Source organism: Arvicanthis niloticus, chromosome 2, assembly GCF_011762505.2.
Source record: "Arvicanthis niloticus isolate mArvNil1 chromosome 2, mArvNil1.pat.X, whole genome shotgun sequence".
In the NCBI taxonomy this organism is placed as follows: Eukaryota; Metazoa; Chordata; class Mammalia; order Rodentia; family Muridae; genus Arvicanthis; species Arvicanthis niloticus.
Genome location: NC_047659.1, coordinates 61,350,628 through 61,373,402, shown reverse-complemented (window position 1 = coordinate 61,373,402; position 22,775 = coordinate 61,350,628). Strand labels below are relative to the sequence as shown.

General features: G+C 32.7%; 2 protein-coding genes and 1 pseudogene across 3 annotated transcripts; 2 read left to right on the top strand and 1 right to left on the bottom strand.

Moving 5' to 3' along the window:
- The first annotated feature begins 1,081 nt into the window (after positions 1 to 1,081).
- Positions 1,082 to 5,600, top strand: Or8i2 (olfactory receptor family 8 subfamily I member 2). The gene is made up of 3 exons (XM_076928258.1): positions 1,082 to 1,276; positions 1,796 to 1,929; positions 2,904 to 5,600. The coding sequence occupies exon 3, from the start codon at positions 3,878 to 3,880 to the stop codon at positions 4,808 to 4,810; it is 933 nt and encodes a 310-aa protein (XP_076784373.1). The 5' UTR covers positions 1,082 to 1,276; positions 1,796 to 1,929; positions 2,904 to 3,877; the 3' UTR covers positions 4,811 to 5,600.
- Positions 5,601 to 8,309: 2,709 nt separating this feature from the next.
- LOC117704387 (olfactory receptor 8H1-like) lies at positions 8,310 to 12,360 on the top strand (annotated as a pseudogene). Its single transcript, XR_013108391.1, has 2 exons — positions 8,310 to 8,594; positions 10,724 to 12,360. The product of XR_013108391.1 is annotated as an olfactory receptor 8H1-like (transcript).
- A 4,270-nt stretch (positions 12,361 to 16,630) lies between these two features.
- On the bottom strand, positions 16,631 to 18,279 carry LOC117704286 (olfactory receptor 5T17). The gene has a single exon (XM_034496384.2). The coding sequence runs from the start codon at positions 17,849 to 17,851 to the stop codon at positions 16,898 to 16,900; it is 954 nt and encodes a 317-aa protein (XP_034352275.1). The 5' UTR covers positions 17,852 to 18,279; the 3' UTR covers positions 16,631 to 16,897.
- Positions 18,280 to 22,775: the final 4,496 nt, after the last annotated feature.

Here is a 22,775-nt window from a genome sequence, read left to right as displayed (position 1 = left end):
CTTGCAAGCTGTTTTATTAGGTGAGTTTAAGAGTTTGGAGAGGTCTGTGTATCAGAGTCTGCATAGCACAGATTGCTGGAGAAAATCCTTTGTTGTGGAGCCTTTTTATAAATATTCTGGCAATGAATCATTTTGAACAGGATTGAGAAAAATAGGAGTTATAATTTGCAGAAAGAAATAAAAACACTGTCTTAATTAATACACCTTTTATTTCTAATTCGTTACAGAAAGGCAAATTATCAAATATTATCACAGGCAGTAAAAGTTATTAATATCATGATATGTACAATGGTACACAATACAGGAAATATAACTGCTAAATAACACCATCAACAGCAAGACTGATAACCATGCATCATATTCACTGTGTCAATGAGTCATGGAACTCAGAGCTTCAAACAAGGAGGTAAAAGTAATTTATATAGAAGTAAATATATGGTTGCAGAAAGAGGAATAGTCTTTCTATGCATGTCATGTAAGCATCACAATCATTTCATAACTCATGGACGTGTGTCTCTAGATATGTCTATAAAAATTTTATCTATGCTTTTCACACTAGATGATGTTTTTCTTTTAAAATATGCATGTTCTAGTTGGTTCCTAAGTTAATTTATCACTTTATAGAATTGTTAATAGACTATGTCAATATAAAGCCAACTGTTAAGAATAACACTTGGATATTCTGAATAATTTCTCAGAAGTTTAATGGTAGAGTACCTGGCAGCATCCTTCAATCAGGCTACATGGGTAGATACGGTATGGACTCTGAAATTAACTTTTGCTAAGAAGAAATTTTAGGTCATGCTAATTAACTGGCATGTAGGTTGCATAGCAGTTGGGTGGCAGGCTTATGTAGAGGCTTCATGTTAACAACATCCTAAAGGTCAATTTTGGAGACATTGAGGATAGAGTAATTTCTATTTGCCTCTCTTGTGTTTGAGACATTTAGAATATTAATGTAGACTCTGAGATCATTCACTAGGCAAGGGAATCTATAACCCTGTATTGTGAGACATGAGGAGTAGCTCACTTTTAAATAAAAAGGCTATACTTTTTTTTTGTGGGGGAAGCAGGACAATATTACCAGAACTTGTTGACCTGTATGGCAAAAAGTGATCAAGTCTGTGGAGCCAGAGATGGTCAGGTCTCTGTAGCTGGAGGAAGAAGCAGCAAATTTCTGGCAGGTCTGATTTCTCAAGCTTCCTTGTCCTGCAACTGATTTTGGTGAAATGGTGTTCCATTTAAGAGAATGAGTTAAGTCTAAGGCTCCTGCTATGTAAGTATATTGTAAATTTAATATATTCTAATCAAGCTTTCCAAGTGATTTTTATATACCTGATTTAGATATTACTTTATATTAAATAGCCCTTAAGTTAACTTTGTTTTGCTTTACTTTAGGCTTAATTTTGACAACATATAGCGAGTACTGAATGATGTTAGATAAAAATTGCTCTATCCCTCAAGTTTTTCTCTAAAAAAATTGCATTTGTACTAATAATAACTAACCATTACCGTGTATATCTTAATTATCTTTAACATGTTACAACAAGTTGGTATTTTTTGTTAGATTATAATTTTGCAATGTCATCTCTGTTAAGTTTGATTCTTATAGAAAGTACTTGAATTAAAGAATCTTTAGTATAAAAAGAAACTTTATACCATAAATACAGTGGACAGAGACTGGGAACCTAATTTTCCTGTCCTTTTCTACTATACTTTTATGAAATACCAGGGTTTTATATGACTCAATTTTACCAAATAGTTAAGTTATATCCCAAGCCCTCACATTTTTCAGGAGGAATGACTTAACCTTGGATCCCCTGTGGTGCTTTCATAACATAATCTAGTCTTGACCAGACAGAGAACATCAGGAACAGCACATATGCTCTTACCTTGAAGCCTACATTGAGTTCACAGACTTTGGAGGTGGTACGTTGGATGTTTTTTGAGAAATTCCAAAGCCAGTGTTAGTTATTAATTAATAACAAACTAACTTAATTTGGTTATTTTGCTTTTCAAATTGTTTCTAAACAATATATCTATTTTAAAATAGAAAAATATTAAGTAATGTGCTCACAGCTGTCAGTATGTGATGACCTAGAGATCTTTCCACTGACAGAAGTACCAGAAGAGCTGGCTGTACCCTTTGCTAATTCAGTCCATTATGAAACAATTGATATGTAAATTATTATAGATCTAGCACAACTGACTTCTTTCATCTTTCATCTGTTGACTGAGTTTATGGAATGCGAATGTAGAGGGTTTTTAAAGCTCTGTAAATGGTGTAAGTTTTAAAAACTCTTTCTGGTTGTTCAGTTTAAACTTTGAAAAATGAATTATTTATACTTGACATGGTAGTCACTGGCTGGGGTAATAACTTAGAGAATCATAGAGTATTCCAGAAAGGTTCCTGTTGAGAAGAAAGCAAGGCAGTCTTTGTCTCTGAGAGTACTTTTAAATTAAAAATAATTTCTTTTAGGAGAATATAGCTTAGAACTAAATTTTCTTTTTAGACAGCCTGACAATATAAAATATACTTCTGTGTATAAATATAACAATTTGATGTTAACACAATGTGTATTAATAACATTGTTTTTAACAAAAAATTAGTTCACTGATAAACAAGTGAATACTCATTGATAAGCATCTTTATAATAAATAAATAAATAAATAAATAAATAAATAATAGGGACATTTCAGGGCATGAGGCACATTAAATGGTCATTTAGAATAAATGTGATTCAAGTATCTTTGGTATGATGTGCTAAATATAAAAACAAATTTGCTTTATGTGCACACTACTTTCATTTTTTCTGATGTGTTTTTCAGTGCATTTATAAAGTAACTTCTCCCATTTAAATGTGGTCCCCTTCTAACTCTTTTGTTTAAATATTTGTTTTCAGTATTTTCTTCATAGCATTGGGAACTAGGTTTGAAGAATGAACTTACTTCCTGTTGTCATGTGTGCTGTAATTGGATATAGTCATGTCCTCTACCTTCATGAAAGAAGTTGAACTGTTTTAAAATTAATTGTGCAGCAGGCCTTAAATCATCAATGGACAGAAAGTACAGGAGACAGAAAATAGAGAAGCATAAAGAAATGTTTTATTAAATACCATTTGAGCTATATGTTTATAGTTTTCTAATATGAAAACTAACTAAAATGCACTGATTCTGAGACAATACTGGATGTTTTCATTTTGTCTACAACTAAGATTGCGTCTAAGATTGTGATATAATATTATACTTAAATGCATGACTTACAGTTTTTTCTTCTAGTTTCTTTTTCAAGGCTTTATATATTCTATGGCAACAATATAGTTGATTCCAATAAATAAATTGATAGAAGTAAAATTTTGTCCTAATGTTGGGTTGAATATAGAGAAACTTAGCAGAATTATCTTACAACTATTACAGGAATGATGTCTTGATGTTTTAAAGCATTAAAAATTCTACACAACCATTCATTTCAATATACAATAGCATCCATCATTTTCTTTAAAATAAGTCAGATGTTGTAGATGTAGCTCAGAGGTTAAGTGCACCTGATGCTTCTTCAGAGGACCAGAGTTTGCTGAACTTCACCCACATTAGGCAGCTCCACACAGCATGAAACTTCACCATCCAACAACCCTGTCTCGTATTTCCAGGGATCTTCAATCAGCTACACACGTATACAGACACAAATAAAATATTATTAAATTAAAATTAATAAAGACTACATAGCACCATCTTTCAACATTTACTACCTATCCATTTTGCTCTCAGTGCTGGAGGACAAGTAGTCACTGATTGTTGGAACTTTTGTCTTTAGTGTTTCTTTAGCTTTCTCAATGCTTATTCAAGTTTAAGTCAGTGGTTACTTACATCATTAAAAATGACAGAGAATAATTTCACAAAAGTGACAGTCTTCATACTCAGTGGATTTTCAGATCACCCAGAATTACAAGTCAGTCTGCTCTTAATATTCCTTTTCATCTATTTATTCACTGTGTGGGGCAACATTGGATTAATCATGTTAATTAGAATTGACTCTCAGTTTCACACACCTATGTACTTTTTCCTCAGCAATTTATCATTCATTGATATATTTTATTCCTCCACTGTAACACCCAAGGCACTAGTTGATTTCCAGTCCACACAGAAATCAATATCCTTTGTAGGCTGCTTTGTTCAGATGTACTTCTTTGTTGGTTTGGTGTGTAGTGAGTGTTTCCTTTTAGGATCCATGGCTTATGATCGCTTTGTAGCAATCTGCAATCCCTTACTATATTCTGTGATTATGTCCCAGAAGGTGTGCAACTGGCTGGCAGCAATACCATACATGATAGGCTTCACAAATTCTCTTATATCCATCTGTGTCATAAGCAATTTGCCTCTCTGTGATCCCTACATCAATCACTTCTTTTGTGACACCACGGCTATTTTAGCCCTATCCTGTGTAGATGCCTTTAGCACAGAATTGGTGATCTTTGTTCTAGCTGGTTTCACACTCCTCAGTTCCCTTCTCATTATCACTTTCACTTATGTGACCATTATCTCAGCCATCCTTAGGATACAGTCAGCAGCTGGCAGGTGGAAGGCTTTTTCTACATGTGCCTCTCACCTCACAGGTGTCACTGTCTTCTACGGTTCCTTGATTTTCACCTATCTGCAACCTGACAACACATCATCCCTCACCCAAGCACAGGTAGCATCTGTGTTCTACACCATTGTTATTCCCATGATGAATCCACTGATCTACAGTCTGAGAAACAAAGATGTGAAAAATGCTCTTTTGAAAGTCATCCAAAGAAAACATTTTCTGTAACAAATCATATCCATTGCAATTTAAAAAGACCTAGATCATTTTAAATAGTTGCTTTAATGGTTAGGAAGTAGAGTAACTTTAAAAAATATAACACAAAACTTATTGATAATGTAGTATCTTAGAACTTGAAATGTGAATCATTATTTGTTTATGGGATATAATAAATTCATTAAGAGGTTATTTAAGTTCATAAATTGTTCACCTAATAACCTATATAAGGCAATTAAATAAATTTGTGCAGATTTCAATGAACATATCATGACACAAAGTCATAAACACTTTTTATACAGATTCTTTTCTATGTGATTGTTTTGGATAATTGTATATATGTACAACACTCATGTGTGCCTGGTACACATGGAGACCAGAAAAGGACATCCCATCTTCTGACACTGGAGTCACAAATGGTTGTTCGCTACCACTTCAGTGCTAGAGCCAACTTGGATCTTGCAGGAGCAGGCTATTGACAGACTTAACCATAACAAGTTCCAGTTTTATATCACTTACATGTAATACATGTGTGGTGGGATAGATTTACAGACTTATGATCAGTTCACCTATAAAATTTCTACTTTATTTTAGTCTAGTGTGATACACAATCGGTCAGTTTTACCTGTATTCATTTTTATATTTATTTGGTGTTACAAAAGTTATAATTATAAAGTTCCACATTGCTTAAGTGTGTTAAAAATTTGCTTCTGTATTGTTAAAATATTTTATTCACGTTTGAATTTGGCATAACTGTGTATAAATGTGTTACTTCTACTATTTTTTCTTTGTGAATGTTTAGTATGAGAAATGAGTGTCCAAAGACTGTTTATGGCCTTACCTAATTAAATTCACCTGGTATGAACTTAACATGTCCTTACATTTCAAATAAACATCTCATAAAGAAAATCAATCTTCAAAAAAAAAGAAAATCAATCTTTATTCTTTTTTGTTTATTTATTATTTTATTTATTTACATTTCAAATGTTAACTCCCTTCCTGATTACCCAGCAGCGAAACCCCTATCGAATCCCTCCTCCCCCTGCTTCTATGAGGGTGTTCCCCCACCCACCCACTCACTCCTGCCTCACCTCTCTAGCATTATTCACAGGACCAAGGACCTCCCCCCTCTCACTGATGTCAGAAAAGACAATCCTCTGCTACATATACAGCTGGAGTCATGAGTCCCTCCATGTGTACTCTGGTTTGTGGTTTAGTTCTAGGGAGCTTTGGGAGGTCTGGTTGGTTGATATTGTTATTCTTCCTATGGGATTGCATGTGGGACCCATTCAGCTCCATCAATTCTCCCCTTAACTCCTCTACTGGGTTTCCTGTGATCACTCTGATGGTTGGCTGCAAGCATCTGCATCTGTAATTGGTCAGGTTCTGGCAGAGCTTTTCAGGATACAACTGTATCAAGCTCCTGTCAGCAAGCACTTCTTAGTATCTGCAATATTGTCTGGGTTTAGTGTTTGTGTGTGGGATGGATCCCTAGTTAGGGCAGTCTCTGGATGGACTTTCCTTCAGTTTCTTCTCCACACTTTGTCCCTGTATTTCCTTTAGACAGGAGCAATCCTGAGTTCAAAATTTGGAGATGAGTGGTTGGCCGTATCCCCCAACTGCGAGCCTTGCCTAACCTCTGGATATGGTCTCTACAGGTTCTCCCTCCCCTTTGTTAGGTATTTCAGCTAATGTCATCCCTGTTGGGTCCTGGGAGGTTCTTGCTTTTCTGGCATGTGGGACTTTCTGGTGGCTACCCCCAGTTCCCCATCCTTCACTGCTCCACACCTCTGTTCAGTTTTCTTACATCTTCCCCATTCCAGAGTTTCAATTCCCAACAACCACATCCTGGCTCACAGCTACCTATAATGGGATATGATGTCCTCTTCTGGCATGCAGGGATACTTGCTGCAAAGAAATCTTGCCTTATTCCATAAATGATTTCAACTATTAATACTAATTAGTATTAATAAAATTTCACATCTGATTATCCTGCTCCTTGTGATTGATATATTACCTGTATGTATCTAGCAGTGAGGGTAACAGTGCTTTTATTCCTTTTCATGAGAGTGACAGATTCTATTTACCAAAATAATATGTAAACATCTATATATGATACTTTAAGATATTTACCTTCTTTATCCACTTTCTACCATTTGTCTTGTATTTTACTTTTATCTCTCTATTTTCTTTTACCTCTCTACCCAGTAGTTTCTCTGTTTCTACTCTTTAGTCATTTCTTTTTCATTACCACTCCAGAGTTTGTGTTCATTCTCATAGTAGATGAGTAAGGACACAATCTTTATACTGTATGCTCCACCACTAGGATGTTAGATATCTTCCAGTTGTTGAAAAGTGAAAAAAAGGGCACTTGATTAAAATGCATTGCATCATCCTTTAAAACACTGTGACTTTTCCACTCAGTGTGCTAGACATTGAGTAGCTTCATAATATTTTTTCAGTTTTCTTGGAGTTTACCCTCTTTTTCACCATCTTTAAAGTACATTTTTATATAAAATAAAAAGTAATAAGTTTTAAATCTACTTCAATTCAAGAAAATATTTCTGGCATTGCAGAAGAAACAAATATCAATGAAATGAAAAGAAATTGAGAGAAAATTCTGATTTTATATATATCTATGTATATATAAACACACACATATATACATATATATATAAAATGATTAACCTTTGTACTTTAAAAGAGTCTTATAATTTTATCATTTCAATATATCTTCAAGTTACATTTAAAATTTTGCAAATATGTTATTTTATAGATATGTAGTTATCCTAAATTAATTACTCTCTAATATATAAATAAATTTATACACTAGACATTATCTATATACATAAATACTCCATACTACTCAAAACTCATTACATTTACTAACTTTCTTTTGCAATATTAAATATAGATTAAGGATATAATATTGACTACAGTTAATAAAATTAGAGAAATATATGTGCTCAAGTAAGTGTTATGTACACAAATAGAGAAGAGATTTGAGGAAAAATAAAATGATGTTAGCAAAATATCAAGAATGAGTTTGAATTTTTTTTTTTTTACTTTTTGATACCTGTTACACTTTAACCTTTTCTTTGGTTAGCATATCTTGTTTTATGAGATAAATGATTTCAAATGTTGACACTAATGAAATTATTTTTCATCTTAATGAAATGAGACTTAAAATACCTAGATATTTCTCTGAAAATTACTTTTTATCCTAGAAAATTACATGATGTGATCATTATGCAATATAATATAACTAGGTCAATTCAGAAGCAAATAGTTACTTCTTATTATAAAGCCTCAGTAACAAAGACCCAGTGCATGTGTGGTTCATGGGAGACATTCTGAGAAAATAATTCATTGCTCATTTGCCCTTGAACATTTGACTTTGAACATGTGCCAAGCATACTCTCCTGGAATTTGTTCCCTAAAGACAAGATCATCAGTGTTGGTTATATTAAATACCTGCTTCATCAGGATGAAAGGCAATGTATTACACTACTCTGAGAATTTCTAACCATTTGACATACTTTGGAGACATGATTTCTTATTGAAATTTTCATTTAGCCTAAAAACAAACAAAATTCTGTGGTTGACTGCTTTAATTGAGAATTAAAATAAAATGAGTGTACAAAATTCTAAAAATAACCACTCCAAGGAAAACAATGTTGTAGAATTGTACAAGTTATTTAAAAGCTTTCATACTCTATACACTAGAAAAATTTAATGTTAGAACATTAATAAACTATAGTTCTGAAAGAACTTTCCTCATAATCCTTGCTTCACAGTAAGTATCCTCAACTTTATTTTGATTGTTTTAGACCATTCTGCTTGTGTCTTAACATGAACAGTGCTAATATTTGCAGAAGTAGAAATAAAATGTTTCAAATGTCAGGGTTATATTTAATAGAACTCTATTGAAGTCCTTTTTAAGTTTAGTTTGGTCAATTATTATAATATCTACAATTCTAATTTACCATAATAACATGGCTAATGATTTATCTTGAGATTAGAGAGGAACTAAATAGTATGTTGTAGATATTTTCTAACGTTGTTAATTAATTATATATCCTGACTTTAATTTGTTTAAAATTCTGTAAATTCTGAGATTGAAAACATGGGAAGAATCATAGTGCTTTAATTGTTTTTCCTTCAGACAAGTTTTTTTTTTTTAACTTTACTTAGCTTCTTTTATTTTTCATTAAATACACAGATCACTGCAATGCCTGTAGTATTATGTACTCATAAATATTAAGGGTTATTCAAGAAGCAAAGAACTATGAACAAAAAACTTTCTTAATCTAATACTGAGTGACTTTATATTTGCAGTCAAAAATGCTTAAATCAAACTTTTAGCTTTAGCTCCATATAAGTGTTTATTAAGATTTTAATTAAAATAATAAAGACATAGAGGTTAAGGGCACTGACTTTCTAGAGGATATGTGTTCAATTCTGAGTACATATCTGGTAACTAACAAGTGACTGTTACTAAATGCCCAGAAGTCTGACTCCCACTTCTGTCTAGCTTAAATATATTCTTCAAGTACATGATGCACAGACATACATGCAGTCAAAATACTCATACACATAAGGTAAAAACAAATTATTCAGTTAATTTACTACATTGACAAATAAATAATATGGCCTATGTTAAATGTCTATAGACCAACATAGTCTTTGGATATTTTAAAACTACATTTCTGACCTTTATAATGTGAAAATTAAAAGATTCCTCCTGTAGTCATGAAAGAGTAATGATGATGATGATAACAGCATCTATGAGTTATAAATTTAGTAGGTAGATATTATATGTTATAATATTTTCAATTTCATCCCAACTTTAAATCTACTTTTAACTAAAAGGGAACAGAACAAGGATAATGAAGTAAAATATCATATTTTATGATGCCATGCCTGAAATGAATATTAAGTACTTATTTTGAAACATTATAAAATATAATTAGTATTAATTACAAGAAATGGAAATCTTTTTTTTTTCAAATTCAGACAGGTTTATTTCTTTTTTTCCCAAACACTTTATTTATCAAGAAATCTTTTTCTTCACATTGTAAAGTGTAAGACTAAAATGCAAGTGTTCTGCCCCCTCATCTGAACACACACATTATAAATACTTTGTGTACACAAAGGCCCTGATACACTCTAGGAATTTTAAGTACCTGTACCCTCTTTTCTTTCCTTTGTTTCCTTGGCAGGAATCATTTTTAAGCTAGCCAGTATTGAAAGACTGTGAGGTTAGACCTTTGCTAATGGAAAAAAGATCAGAATCCTCTGCCTTAGTGCACTTTCAACTTTGAGGTGGTTAGTTCTTCCATGCTAAGGCTCTTGATTAAGAGAAAAGTTCTGGTATGTTCAGAAACCTCATTTAGAGGAAAGTCTCTTTCTTTGTGACCCTGAATGATTTTTTAATATTCAAAAATATGAATTCAAATATGTAACAATTATATGAAAATTTATCTTTTGTTTTCTATAAATTATACATTCTTGGGAATACAAATCTAAATTCATGCTCCTTTGAATAAAATCTACAGAAAACAACAAAGAGTTGAACTCAGTTCTGAATAGTTATTTGACTTTTACAGATTCTTCATTTAAAATGAATGCTTGGCAATAGTACCTAGGGACAACTATTTGATAATAATTAAGGTGTCATTAAAGAAAATTATTTAGAATACTACCACTGTAAATTAAAAATATGAATTATGTCACCTCTTACCGTGTCCTACCCAAATATGAGATTTTACCTCTATTTATCCTCAATATTTTTTCATCCATATACTTAAAAATATATCAATATTGAGCCAACCAAAACAACAAACATACCAGTATGTACATTAAAAGAAAACTTTTTTAAGTTAATCAAGTTGAGTATTACCTTTGATTTCTTTTCAATTTTAGGGTCATTCACTATGAACACTCGGAATTACACAAAAGAGTCTGACTTCATCCTTATGGGACTGACAGATTCCAAAGAGATACAGCTAGTCCTTGCTGTGCTGTTTCTCCTGATATACCTGGTCACTGTGCTGGGTAACACAGGCATGATGCTGATCATTCATCTAGAATCTCAGCTTCACACCCCAATTTTTTTTTCTAACACATTTGTCATTCCTTGACCTCAGTTACTCAACTGTCATCACTCCTAAAACCTTCGAGAACCTCTTCACCTCCATCAAGAATATTTCTTTCATGGGTTGCTTCACCCAGCTCTACTTTTTTGTTTTGTTTGGTGGTGCTGAATGTTTTCTTCTCTCATCCATGGCTTATGACCACTATGTAGCTATATGCAACCCTCTACACTATCCAGTTGTTATGTCCAAAAGACAATGCCATGCCCTCCTCACTGGTTCCTACCTGATGGGAGCTATAGATTCTTCTATCAATATGCTTTGTCTAAGCAGGATGGATTTCTGTGGCTCTCATGTTGTCAATCACTTTTTCTGTGACACACCTGCAATTTTAGCTCTGTCTTGCAGTGATACATATGTCATTGAAATGATAATAATCATAGTCTCTGGTTCAACTCTAATGGTGTCCCTTCTCACCATATCAATGTCTTATGCATTCATTCTCTCTACCATCTTGAAAATCAGTTCTACTTCAGGAAAGCAAAAGGCCTTTTCCACTTGTGCCTCTCATCTGCTGGCAGTCACCATATTTTATAGTACTATGATCTTCACTTATTTAAAACCAAAGAGATCATATTCTTTAGGAAAGGATCAAGTGGCTTCTGTTTTCTACACCATTGTGATCCCCATGCTGAATCCACTCATTTATAGTCTAAGAAACAAAGAAGTAAAAAATGCTGTCAGTAGAATTATGAAGAAAAGGGATGACTCGAGGTAATAAAGACAGGAGTGGTACTCAGCACTTGGACTTTTCTCTTTCTATTTTCCAGTTAGTTCTTTCCTTGGTCTCCATCAAAAATATATGGGAAGCTTTATTTAAATCTGTGTGGGGCCATTCTTTGCATAATATAACTTGATCTTAGATATTACTGAGGAACCATTTTAGAAATCTACATAATAATTTTAAATAACAATATATGTTTTAAATCAGTCATCTGAATATATTTATTTTTAAGACAAATGTATGGAAAATTAGAAACAATGATCTTCAGTCTTAAAAATTATATTGTATATAGGCTGTAACTTTAGAGAATTATAAAACAATAATGTTTGTGTAATGAGAATAAGGGCATTCAGTTTTTAATATCAAGAAGAAATCCACTGAATGGTTATGTGGTCTTGTATTTGAAACAGAGATTATGAGTTTTGTACTCTAGATTTAGAATGCTTTAGGTTTACATTATTAGGATCCTAATGGTTAAGGCTATTTTCTCTGGGATTGAAGACTCAGCAATTAGGAACACACATTTTATGGTACAGGACTCAAGATAAGTTTCTAGAACCAACATCAGTTACCTCACATCTTAATTTCTTGTAACTCCAGCTTCAGAGAAGCCAAGGCCCTCTTAGGGGCTCCTGATCTTACATTCACTTAGACACACACACACACACACACACACACACACACACACACAATTAAGTTTTAAAGAGACTATTTCCTCAGTTGTGCAATATACAGAAAAACCTTAAATTCATCTGATTAGGTGATAGGCATTGGGATGTAAGATAATAAGCATGAAACGCAGCATAGTCATACAAGGTTTATAATCCCGCAATATTTTCAATGTGCCTTGCATTTGTTAAGGAATTTTTTTGTATCTTACAAAATTATTTTAAATACAGTAATAGAAAATGCATAAAAACAAAAAAACCCCACATTTTCAGCTTACATTTTGTCAAGAATTATTAAATTGTGAGAAATTGTATATTAAAGTTGGAACCAAAGTGGAAAATATTAAACACTATTAAAATAAAATTGTTTTATAATTTTTGGCAATTTTGTGTGTGTTTTACTATGTCATCCAAGAAGCACCTTAAGAAATGCTCAGCATCCTTAGTCATCAGGGAAATACAAATCAAAACAACCCTAAGATTCCACCTCACATCAGTCAGAATGGCTAAGATCAAAAACTCAGGTGACAGCAGATGCTGGTGAGGATGAGGAGAAAGAGGGACACTCATCCATTGTTGGTGGGTTTGTAAGTGGGTACAACCACTCTGGAAATCAGTCTGGCGGTTCCTCAGTCTGGGCATAGTATTTCTTGAGGACACAGCTAAACCACTCCTAGGAATATATACAAAAGTTGCTCCAACATATAACAAGGAAAACGCTCTACTCTGTTCATAGCAGCCTCATTTATAATAAACAAAAGCTAGAACAATCTACATGTCCTCCCTCATTCTTTATTTACCTCTCTTGACTCTTCTTAAAAAGCCCACTTTTTCCCATTTCTCCATTAAAATATTTTGTCAAACTATTTTCATTTACCCACATTCTGTATTTATATCCTTTCCACTTCAAAAAGAAGTTACTAAATTTAAAGTTATTAAATTACTAACTTTTAAATTAAAGAGTCACATTTTAATTGTAATGGTGAAAATCAATTTGTAAAATAAAATATACATTTACAGCTTTTTTTTTCAAATGGGTTGACAATGTTCCCACAGAAATTCAAAACCACATAATAAAAGATTCAATAGCAGATATGATGAGCCCTTTTTGAGTCAAGGTTTTCCAAGGGACTCTGAAAACACACAACCTATTGTTATTATCCTTGGTTGCTCTTCAGGGATCTAAACTATGTCCTTCTTGCAGAAGGCACCATGAACTTCTGAAACAAGATCCATAGTTCTCTAAGCTGGAAGTGAACTGAGTGCCTCATGTCTGCGGATTCGCTTTCATGATACTGAAAATTGCCACATAATCTTACAAAGGTGAGCGACAACCAAGAATTCTACCCAGCTACAATGCCTATGAGCCATATTAATGACTAGCATCCCAAGACAAACCTTTGTGTATAGAAATGGCACACAAAGTTTGGTGATAATGCAGTTTTCTAATTGGATTTAGGATCCTCTCAAAAGGTGGAAAATGATGCCTGGTACTTAACACTTGCCTCAGTACTCAGTACCAGTGATTATTGGAGAAGAATCTAGAACCACTATTTTAGTGAGACAAAATAATCCCTAACAACAATCTATAAACCTCTGCTCTTATATTCATAGGTAAGTACAATCTTCAGACCCCATCAAGAAAACAACTCTTTGCATCAGACAAAGACCAGTACAGAAAACAACAACAGATCAAAATACAGAATTGTGAAAGTCCAGCCCTAATGGATGTCTTCAAAACCTTCCCAAAGCTCAGGGAACACTGTAGAAGAAGAAGCAGAAGATAGTAAGAGCCGAAAGATCAATGAGTTTGTTGTGAGAGTGTGTCTCATAGTCAGATTTTTTTTACCCCAATAGTACTACCAACAAAACTCACTAAACATAAACAAGCAAGGAAGATGCCAATTGACATACTATAAAAAGTGAAAAAAAAGGCTTTTTGAGGGAAAATAACACCTACTGTCTATCCAATACCAAATGATCATTTCCTAAAATATACATGTAAGTAATATTAAATAAACTGACCAGTTTATTTTAATGAATATATATGTATAAACATATGCATGTATTCATGTAATGAAAATTAATTTTAAAAATGTTATAAATTTGAAAAAGTTGGGAGAGCCATATGAAAGGGTTTGCACAGACAAAAGGAAATTGAGAAATATATTATAATCTCAAATTTTTGTATACATACTAAATTAAAACCATCTCAAATGAAAGATGTCCTTCAATCTTTAGTTTTATTCTTTATGCTTCAAGTAAAGATTTAAGCTCTATGCTAGAATATTCTTAAACTCTAATGAATGCACATCCAAACATTAGCAAAGTGTGATTGAAAATAGAAACTGCATGTAGATTCTACTCAATATTTCTACTTTTACTGTATTAGAAAGAGAACTTACATTTCCTTTTGGAAAACATCGATGAAACATCCTAGTTCATTTTCTAGAACATAATTTTTATGCAAATTTCTAGCAATTAGCAGAACTATACCATTTAATTGTAAGTTTATTTTTTTTCACAAACTCATTAAAATTTTCATTATATGAATAGTAAAAGAGAAAAACTTTCTAAGTATTTCCTGGTAGTAAATAACATTGACTCTAATCTTTTCAAATGCTAACTCATTCTGTTTTCTCCTTGAAGACTGTCCTTGTATTGTTATGAATATTTCCATTTTTTCTTATTTCTGCTCTTTTCTATTTGAACAGAACTGCAATTTTTATAACGTTTGCTCATTTTAAGGATTCGTCCTCACTACCCTATTTAAAATTGTATTTCCCTTTCTCATTTTTATATCTAATTTATATTCTATAGCATTTCTCTGCCTGTTGTGTTTCTCTATGACCACTAGATTTGTCATAGCAACTGATGGCAGGGCCTCAATGTACTCAAGACTAACAATGATGAGTGGTGAAGCTGGAGTAAAAAGAGTTTGCATACCTTATTCAAGGTCACCATGTTAGTTATAGAAGTGTCTCTTCTTCACATTCAAGTGTATCCACTGTTTGAGTCTATATTAATATCACTATTCAAATAATATTTTATACAAAACATGCTACTGTAATAGTTCTTATCATTCTCATGTTGAAAAATGTTAAAGTGATTGTTTTCTTAATTCAATTCTGAGCAAATTTGTCATTATAATATAAAACCATTACCATAACAATTGTTACTGATTCTGCTACTGATTTTGTATGCTACTACTTATCTGTCGCAAGCCGCTATCTGATAAGCAGAAAGACACAATACAATGGAGTCCTTCCCAAAGCAGTTTACTCAGGTTCTCAGCAAGACTCTGACAAGTGGCCCGGAGCCTTCCCCGTGTCCACCTTAAATCCCTGTAGCCAGCCAATGCACTCCGGCCACGTGGTGTATCTACAGTGACCTATGTCAGATCAGGCCATATCACGCAACGACTTCATGCCAAATTAGGGCCTGTTTACAACTTGGCATTCAGGCAGCCAGCGCCATCTTAGGGCAAGGTCAACTGGCATCTCATATTTATCCTTATCAGAACAGCATTTTTCTACAGATTCAAAACTTTATTTGGTTAAATATGTTGCCATTTTCCAGTATAAACACAGTAAAGTGGTCTCTTTGAGAACAAGCTTCATCTCATAAAATGAATTTAAATACATATTATTCTTAATACGTCTTTATGTAAACTAATTTTGGAATAGAAATAATACAGAAAAGTGAATGTGGCACATGTATTCTTGAAATAAGGTGAATGTTTTATCCATATTATTGGACATTTATTGGGTATGAGTATGCTTTATGGAATTCTAACAAATGCAAGATATTTCTTATACACATAGTGGAAGATAGGTTTGGGAACTGAGGAAGGACTTTGAGTATTAAGAGAATTATTATTTCATTAAATCAGGCCACCTGTAGAGATAAACAAATGGGCACTTATAGAAGCCAATTTAACATTGTACGTTTAATCGATACTTTCATTTGCATGGCTAATATATGGAAATTTCCCAATAACATCACTAAATAATCTTTGCATTAATTTTGGAGTTTCTATTCCACCTCGATGATTTCACAGTTGAAAGAAAAAACTTTAATAGAAACAAACCCATGACTTAAAGTCAATAGTACCAAATAATGTACAAAAGAAGATATATATATATATATATATATATATATATATATATATATATATGAAAATGTGGTGTTTCAGCAAAATTTTACAAGAATATAAGAGAAACTATATGCATATTGTGTTTTCAAAACACAGTCAAATGAGAAATGACAAGCTAAATATCCCTTATGTAAATAATTTCTGACATACCCAACAAAGATGGAATAATTTGAAGACTAACAATAGGATCATATATACATCAATAATTAACTGATATATTTCTTTTAAATATAATGTAGATGTGTAAATATTATGTTCACATTCCTACATACTATATTTAAGATCAATTAATATTTTGGGAAATGTTAGATACCTAAGGTACATGATATTCATATGTGACATACATATAAGCTAGCCTGAGTTTTAGTTTTACTCAAATCAATTTTAAAATATGTTTTATTCCTGAACCAATTTTCTCTTGAGTAACTTCCTCATTGCCTCTTTTACATCTTTGTTTCTCAAACTGTAGATGATAGGATTCAGCATGGGAATCACAATGGTGTAGAAGGTTGACACTACCATGTCATGTTCAAGTGTGTAGTTAGAACTTGGTCTCACATACATGAAAAGGATTGTCCCATGAAAAATGGACACTCCTGTTAGGTGAGCTCCACATGTAGAAAAAATTTTCCTCCTCCCTTCAGTTGAATTAATCTTCAGAATGGCCAACAGGATAAATCCATAAGAGATTAGTACAATGAGGATAGTGATTAGTTCAATGGAGCCTGCACAGTAGAAGAGCAGAAGTTGATTTAAGTGGGTGTCAGAGCAGGAAATTGCAAGCAATGGAGGAATATCACAAAACACATGCCTAATTTCATTGGATTCACAGAAAGAAAGGCTAAAAGTAGCCACTGTGTGTATAGTAGCATGTACAATTCCACCTATATATGAAGCAATAATGAGTGGCACATAGACCCTTGGTGACATTCTTACTGCATACAGAAGTGGGCTGTAGATTGCCAAGTAACGGTCATAAGCCATTGCTGCCAAAAGGAAGCATTCTGTAGTTCCAAATGTCACAAAGAGAAGCATCTGTGTTACACATCCAACAAATGATATAGATTTATTTTTTGAGAGAAAATTGACCAACATTTTGGGAGTCAGTACTGTAGAAAAGCAGGCATCCAACAATGACAGAACAGTCAGAAAATAGTACATGGGGTTGTGGAGCCGTAAATCCTCAATTACCAATACAACCAAACCTAGATTTCCAATCAGTGTTACAGTGTATATTGCAAGAAATAAGATGAATAAAAGTATATTCATGTCAGCATCATCTGTAAATCCCAGTAGTATAAAGGCAGTGATTTCACTCACATTGTTCACTTGGGTAGTTTCTGCATTCATATCTGATGGAGTCCTTGGTATTTCTTGTTTTAGGTACAGATTCTAAATGCAACAGCCTGTGGACTTAAAATCAACCAATTACATCCTTGTTATATTTGGAAAAGTCATTGTCTTTGGTGAGATTGTTAATAAAGTAAGTCTGAGTAGATGGATTAATTGTTTAAATAAATTGAAGAAAGAATATTCTTTAGTTGTTGAATAAATTTCTTAGGATAAAAATAGCCAATGCAGTTATGTTAACTCCAGTTCTCTCCACAATTCAAATGTAAGTGTTCTCAATTAACTAGATGTGAGGTGCTGTTTGTTCATATTCCCATAAGTAATTTGTGCCATGCTTTTTAACAAAAGCATCTTCATATAGTTTTCACTTTTCCCTTCCCACAACCATGGAATTCTCAGTGATGGACAGAGTTACATTTCTATAGAAGTTGAATATTCTTTGAAATCTGTAAAAGAAAAAAGGTTTTTTTTTTTGCTATGGTTTATTTCTGTTATTATTGCCTATTATTACTTTATTTTAAATGCAACCATCATTAATTGTTAATTTGTGGACTCTTGATTTTTCACTTTCTTGTATTTTTCTGACTTTCAAGTTAATACTAGTGTTTGATTTATTGGATAACATGCTAATTATTAATGAAAAGTCATTAAAAGAATTTGGGTAAATATTAATTCACAGCCACATTACAAAACTTATATTGCTTTAATGAAGTATCTGAAAATATTGTGAATAATCTGTTACTCAATAAATACCAAGAGAATTACTTACACATAGTGATTTGTTCCTTAAATAAGACAAACACAATACATGACACAAATATTTTACAACCAAAATTTTAATAATTATTATTTTATGGAAGAGTACTTCTGTTATTGAAATGAAAATAGTAGATGCCATGTTTTTCCAACAAGATTTTCAAATAAAGAATGATAATATATATCAGTATTGTGATCAATCAATATTCAAGAGGCCCAGATGCAGTTACTCATACAACTATACTGGCCGAAAGAAGATATTATAAAAAGATGTTTGCATTTCTCAATCTATTATCAGTCTACTGAAAAGATGTACCTCGGAGAAATGTGAATGTCCAATAAGGCTGGTGATGGGAGAAGGAAACTTTACCAATCAGAGGGAAAACCTGTCACCATTGTCACAATTTCCCACAATTCTAACAACTTTTCAGTCCATTGTATAGTATAAGCATGGAGCCCTGGCAATGATACAACCACACTCTACAGGGACCACATAGATTTCAATGATCTCTGGGTCTCTCTTTAACTTATGTCAGTACCCTGAAGATGGACAAAAGGGTGTCACAGGGGTTACAGGATCACTTTGCTCTTCTTTCCAACGTGATCACATTCAAATCATCATTTTTAACTCTTTACGATTAATTGGGCCATTTAGAATTGGTGCCTGCAATTTTCTTCTTCACTCACGTACTGTGATAACAAATTTTTTAACACTAGTTCTAAAAAAGAAAAACCATAAAGAACGATGGTGAAGTGTACAGCACTGAGAGACTGTTTTTTGGGGGGTGGGCAGAGGGGGTTGCTGTTGTTCATTTGTTTTTTTTTTAGCAGTACTTGTACCAACCGACATTTATCAGAGGGAAATATCTGGTCTCTCATGGGCTCAACTAATTGATTTTCATTCAATACTGAACACAGTATATTTTGTCACATGAAGCTTTAAATGGAAAAGGAGACAGTTAATAAAGCCATTGAAAATTATGCTTTGTTTCTAAAGAAGGTTCTGCCTTTAGTGGAAGATTTTCCTAATACATAGAATCAATAGATTTGTAAGGGAGGAATTATAAATGAAGAAATAAAACATTCTTTCTCCTAAATTTGTAGGATCCTTAACTTCAAAATGTAAGCTAATTTCCACTGTCATGGTAAATTAACATAATTCATGTGTTATACACAAGCATGTAGTGCAATACAGTAATTTATGTTTATATATATAATTTTATTTATAAACTATATGTGTGTGTTTATTTTATTTTTACTGTATGTATATCTGTGAGTATGCACCACATTTGGCCAATAACTAGAGTGGCCAAAATTGTATCTCTTGGAGCTGGAGTTATACATAGTTCTGAGATAACTTATGTTGGTGCTATAAATTGATATTGAATCTTCTCAGTAAGCTATCATAAAGATGGAGTCATCTCTCTAGTCCCTGAATGACTGAATCAAAATTTATTTATATGTTTACAGATAAATATGAATGTATATTAAAAACATCATAAAGATTGTACTTCTTATTAAAAATTATACTTGTTCACACTATATCTTCAAAAATTGTGAAATATACAATATTTTTTGGAAAACCCATAATGCAATATGAATTAGGTGAATAAAAATGCAAGAAAATAGAAACTATGCATGTAATTTTTAAGTGTACTTCAGTTGATCAGTGTCTAAATGGGTGGGAATCTTTACAAAATATTCTTGGACATGTTAATTGATACACAGAGCAATATTTTCTAATATAGTAATAGTCTTTAATTTCTTTACCTCTCAGAGAAATAATTTTTTTGGAAAGTATTTCACTGTAGCAACAGTGCAATTTGCTGTGAGACACAGGAGGAAGGCATGGTTGATATTAACTGGGGAATTCAGACACTTTCTCCAAGGATCTCCAAACACAAACATAAAAGATTCCACTAAATATTTTAGGAAGCTAGAACTAATTGTGGGTGTGCATGTGCCTGCTTGTGTGCATGTACGTGGGCTTCTGTGTGTGTGTGTTTCACATATTTGACATGTAGAAGGAAGATAAAAATTTTAGAGTTCTTTTTTTCTTTTTTTTTTCTTTTACAAAATGTAATAAATTACAAAACACAAACACTGGACATAAGCAAGAACTATATTCCTAAAGCAGGGACAATTAGGGGAAAAGTCATGATGACAACTATTATATAATTAGCTGTTACTAGGGAAAAGACATGTAAAGTTTATTTTCTTGTGTATATTTTAAATATATATATAAAGATTCTAAAGAAATAATTTATTATGGTTTAATTGATAAGAAAAGTTTTATTGGTCTAGTCTAAGAACCTGATGTGGTCATACAGTTCACAACAAAGTTAGGATTCATGTACAGTTTTTCTGTAAACACACTTGGACATACCATAACATGGAAATATTATTTCTCTAGAACCAACATAAAATAAAAATTTCTACTTTTCAAATTATTTCACAAATCAATCCTTGGTTAGATTAACTTCATGTATGACAATAAATCCATACTATTTAAAACCTCAATAAGGAAAATTATAGTAAATACTTAAATGGTAAGTAACCAAAGACTGGTTTGTAGTTTTTCTCAATGCAGCCTTGTATCAATAATTCAATAATAGTATACAGGCATTTCAATTTTAATTGAAAGGTTATGTCTTCTAAATTTTTCATATGCACTAGGAAGCTTTTCTTCTTACCTTTAGAAGATAAGTTTCAGTCAAGGGAGGCAAAGTCTAAACATTACATATTCCCTCCCTTCTTTTAATAGGCCTTGAGCACCCCAGTAGTCCTCAGGGACTCACCAATGTAGAACACACTGAAACTCATTAGGGAAAGAACAGTACCAATGTGCCATTGTTTCCCCCACAGTAAACAGGTAAATAAAAAAGTAAATAAAAAAGCAATGAAATTTGGGCTATCTCTTTCTTGGTTACTCCTGGGAAAAAAAGAACAGAGGAAGCTCAAAGGCAATATTATTAAAGCTTCAGAGAGACTCAATATTAACAGGCAAGTTATCAATTCTGGGAGCTATCTTTAGGAAGGTGACATGAAGAGAGACAGACACATTTGTAAGCAATGCATGGTGGGTGGTAAATGATAGAATCAGAGAAAGGGTGAAAAAGTCAAAACTAACAGAAAAGGGATATCAATCTTTAAAACCAACAAGAGATAAAATGACAAAAAAAAGTGTGTTGTGGTTAAACTTTGTTTATTAACTCAGAAAGTAGCCAGCTAGATTTATCAGTCACATAATAGTGGCTCCAAAAACAACTACACAGAGGGAAATGTTTCTAGAAGTACAAACACAGCATCCATTTATGACGATATTTGTTTTTCCTACCCCCTTAGCATGTAAATCAGACATCCTGATGGTGTTTCTTGTCCAGATGATTGACAGGCCACGTTGGATTAAGTCTTAAAGGGTACAATAACAGACACTGTTCTAACCTTTGAACCAGTTCAAAATGTCATGTCTCCGTCTATGGCTAAAACTACTTTCTATTCTTTGACCAAGAGGAAATAGCATTTCCTTAGAGTATCTCAATGTAGAGGTCATAACCATTCTGAATGGCATCCAAAACTACTGTAACAAAATAAATTTTGTATGAATCATCTAAAAGCAAGACATAGACAGAGGAAAATTACTATTAACAAAAGACATATTAATTAAAGACTGTTTTTCCATACATAGAATTAGCATTTGAAATTCACCAGTAGCAAAACAAGCTTCACAAATAAAATACGAATGGAACCACCTAACCTGAAACACACTAAGAGAGAAAATTTACATATGATCAGGAGTCACATGAAGCTAGACACAAGACTCCATCATTAACTACAGCAATTGACAAAATAATAACATGAGAACACAGAGTTCAGGGCCATAATGCCCTCATAGCGAGTAACACTGTCACAAGCAAAGTAACACATACACACACAAAAATAGAAATATATAAAAATATTTTTCAGACCTCATTGATCAGTAAATGAAAATTAAAACATCAGAAACACCCCAGCATAATTGAATGAACAAGGCCAGGCTACCTGCAATGTGTTGATGTTGTAAAACTTGTATGTTAGCTTGTAAAAATTCAAAATTATGTAAAGATTTGAAAAAAGAGAAGTTTCTTACCAAGTTGACCACAGTTTTACTTGTTCTTGCATAATAGCA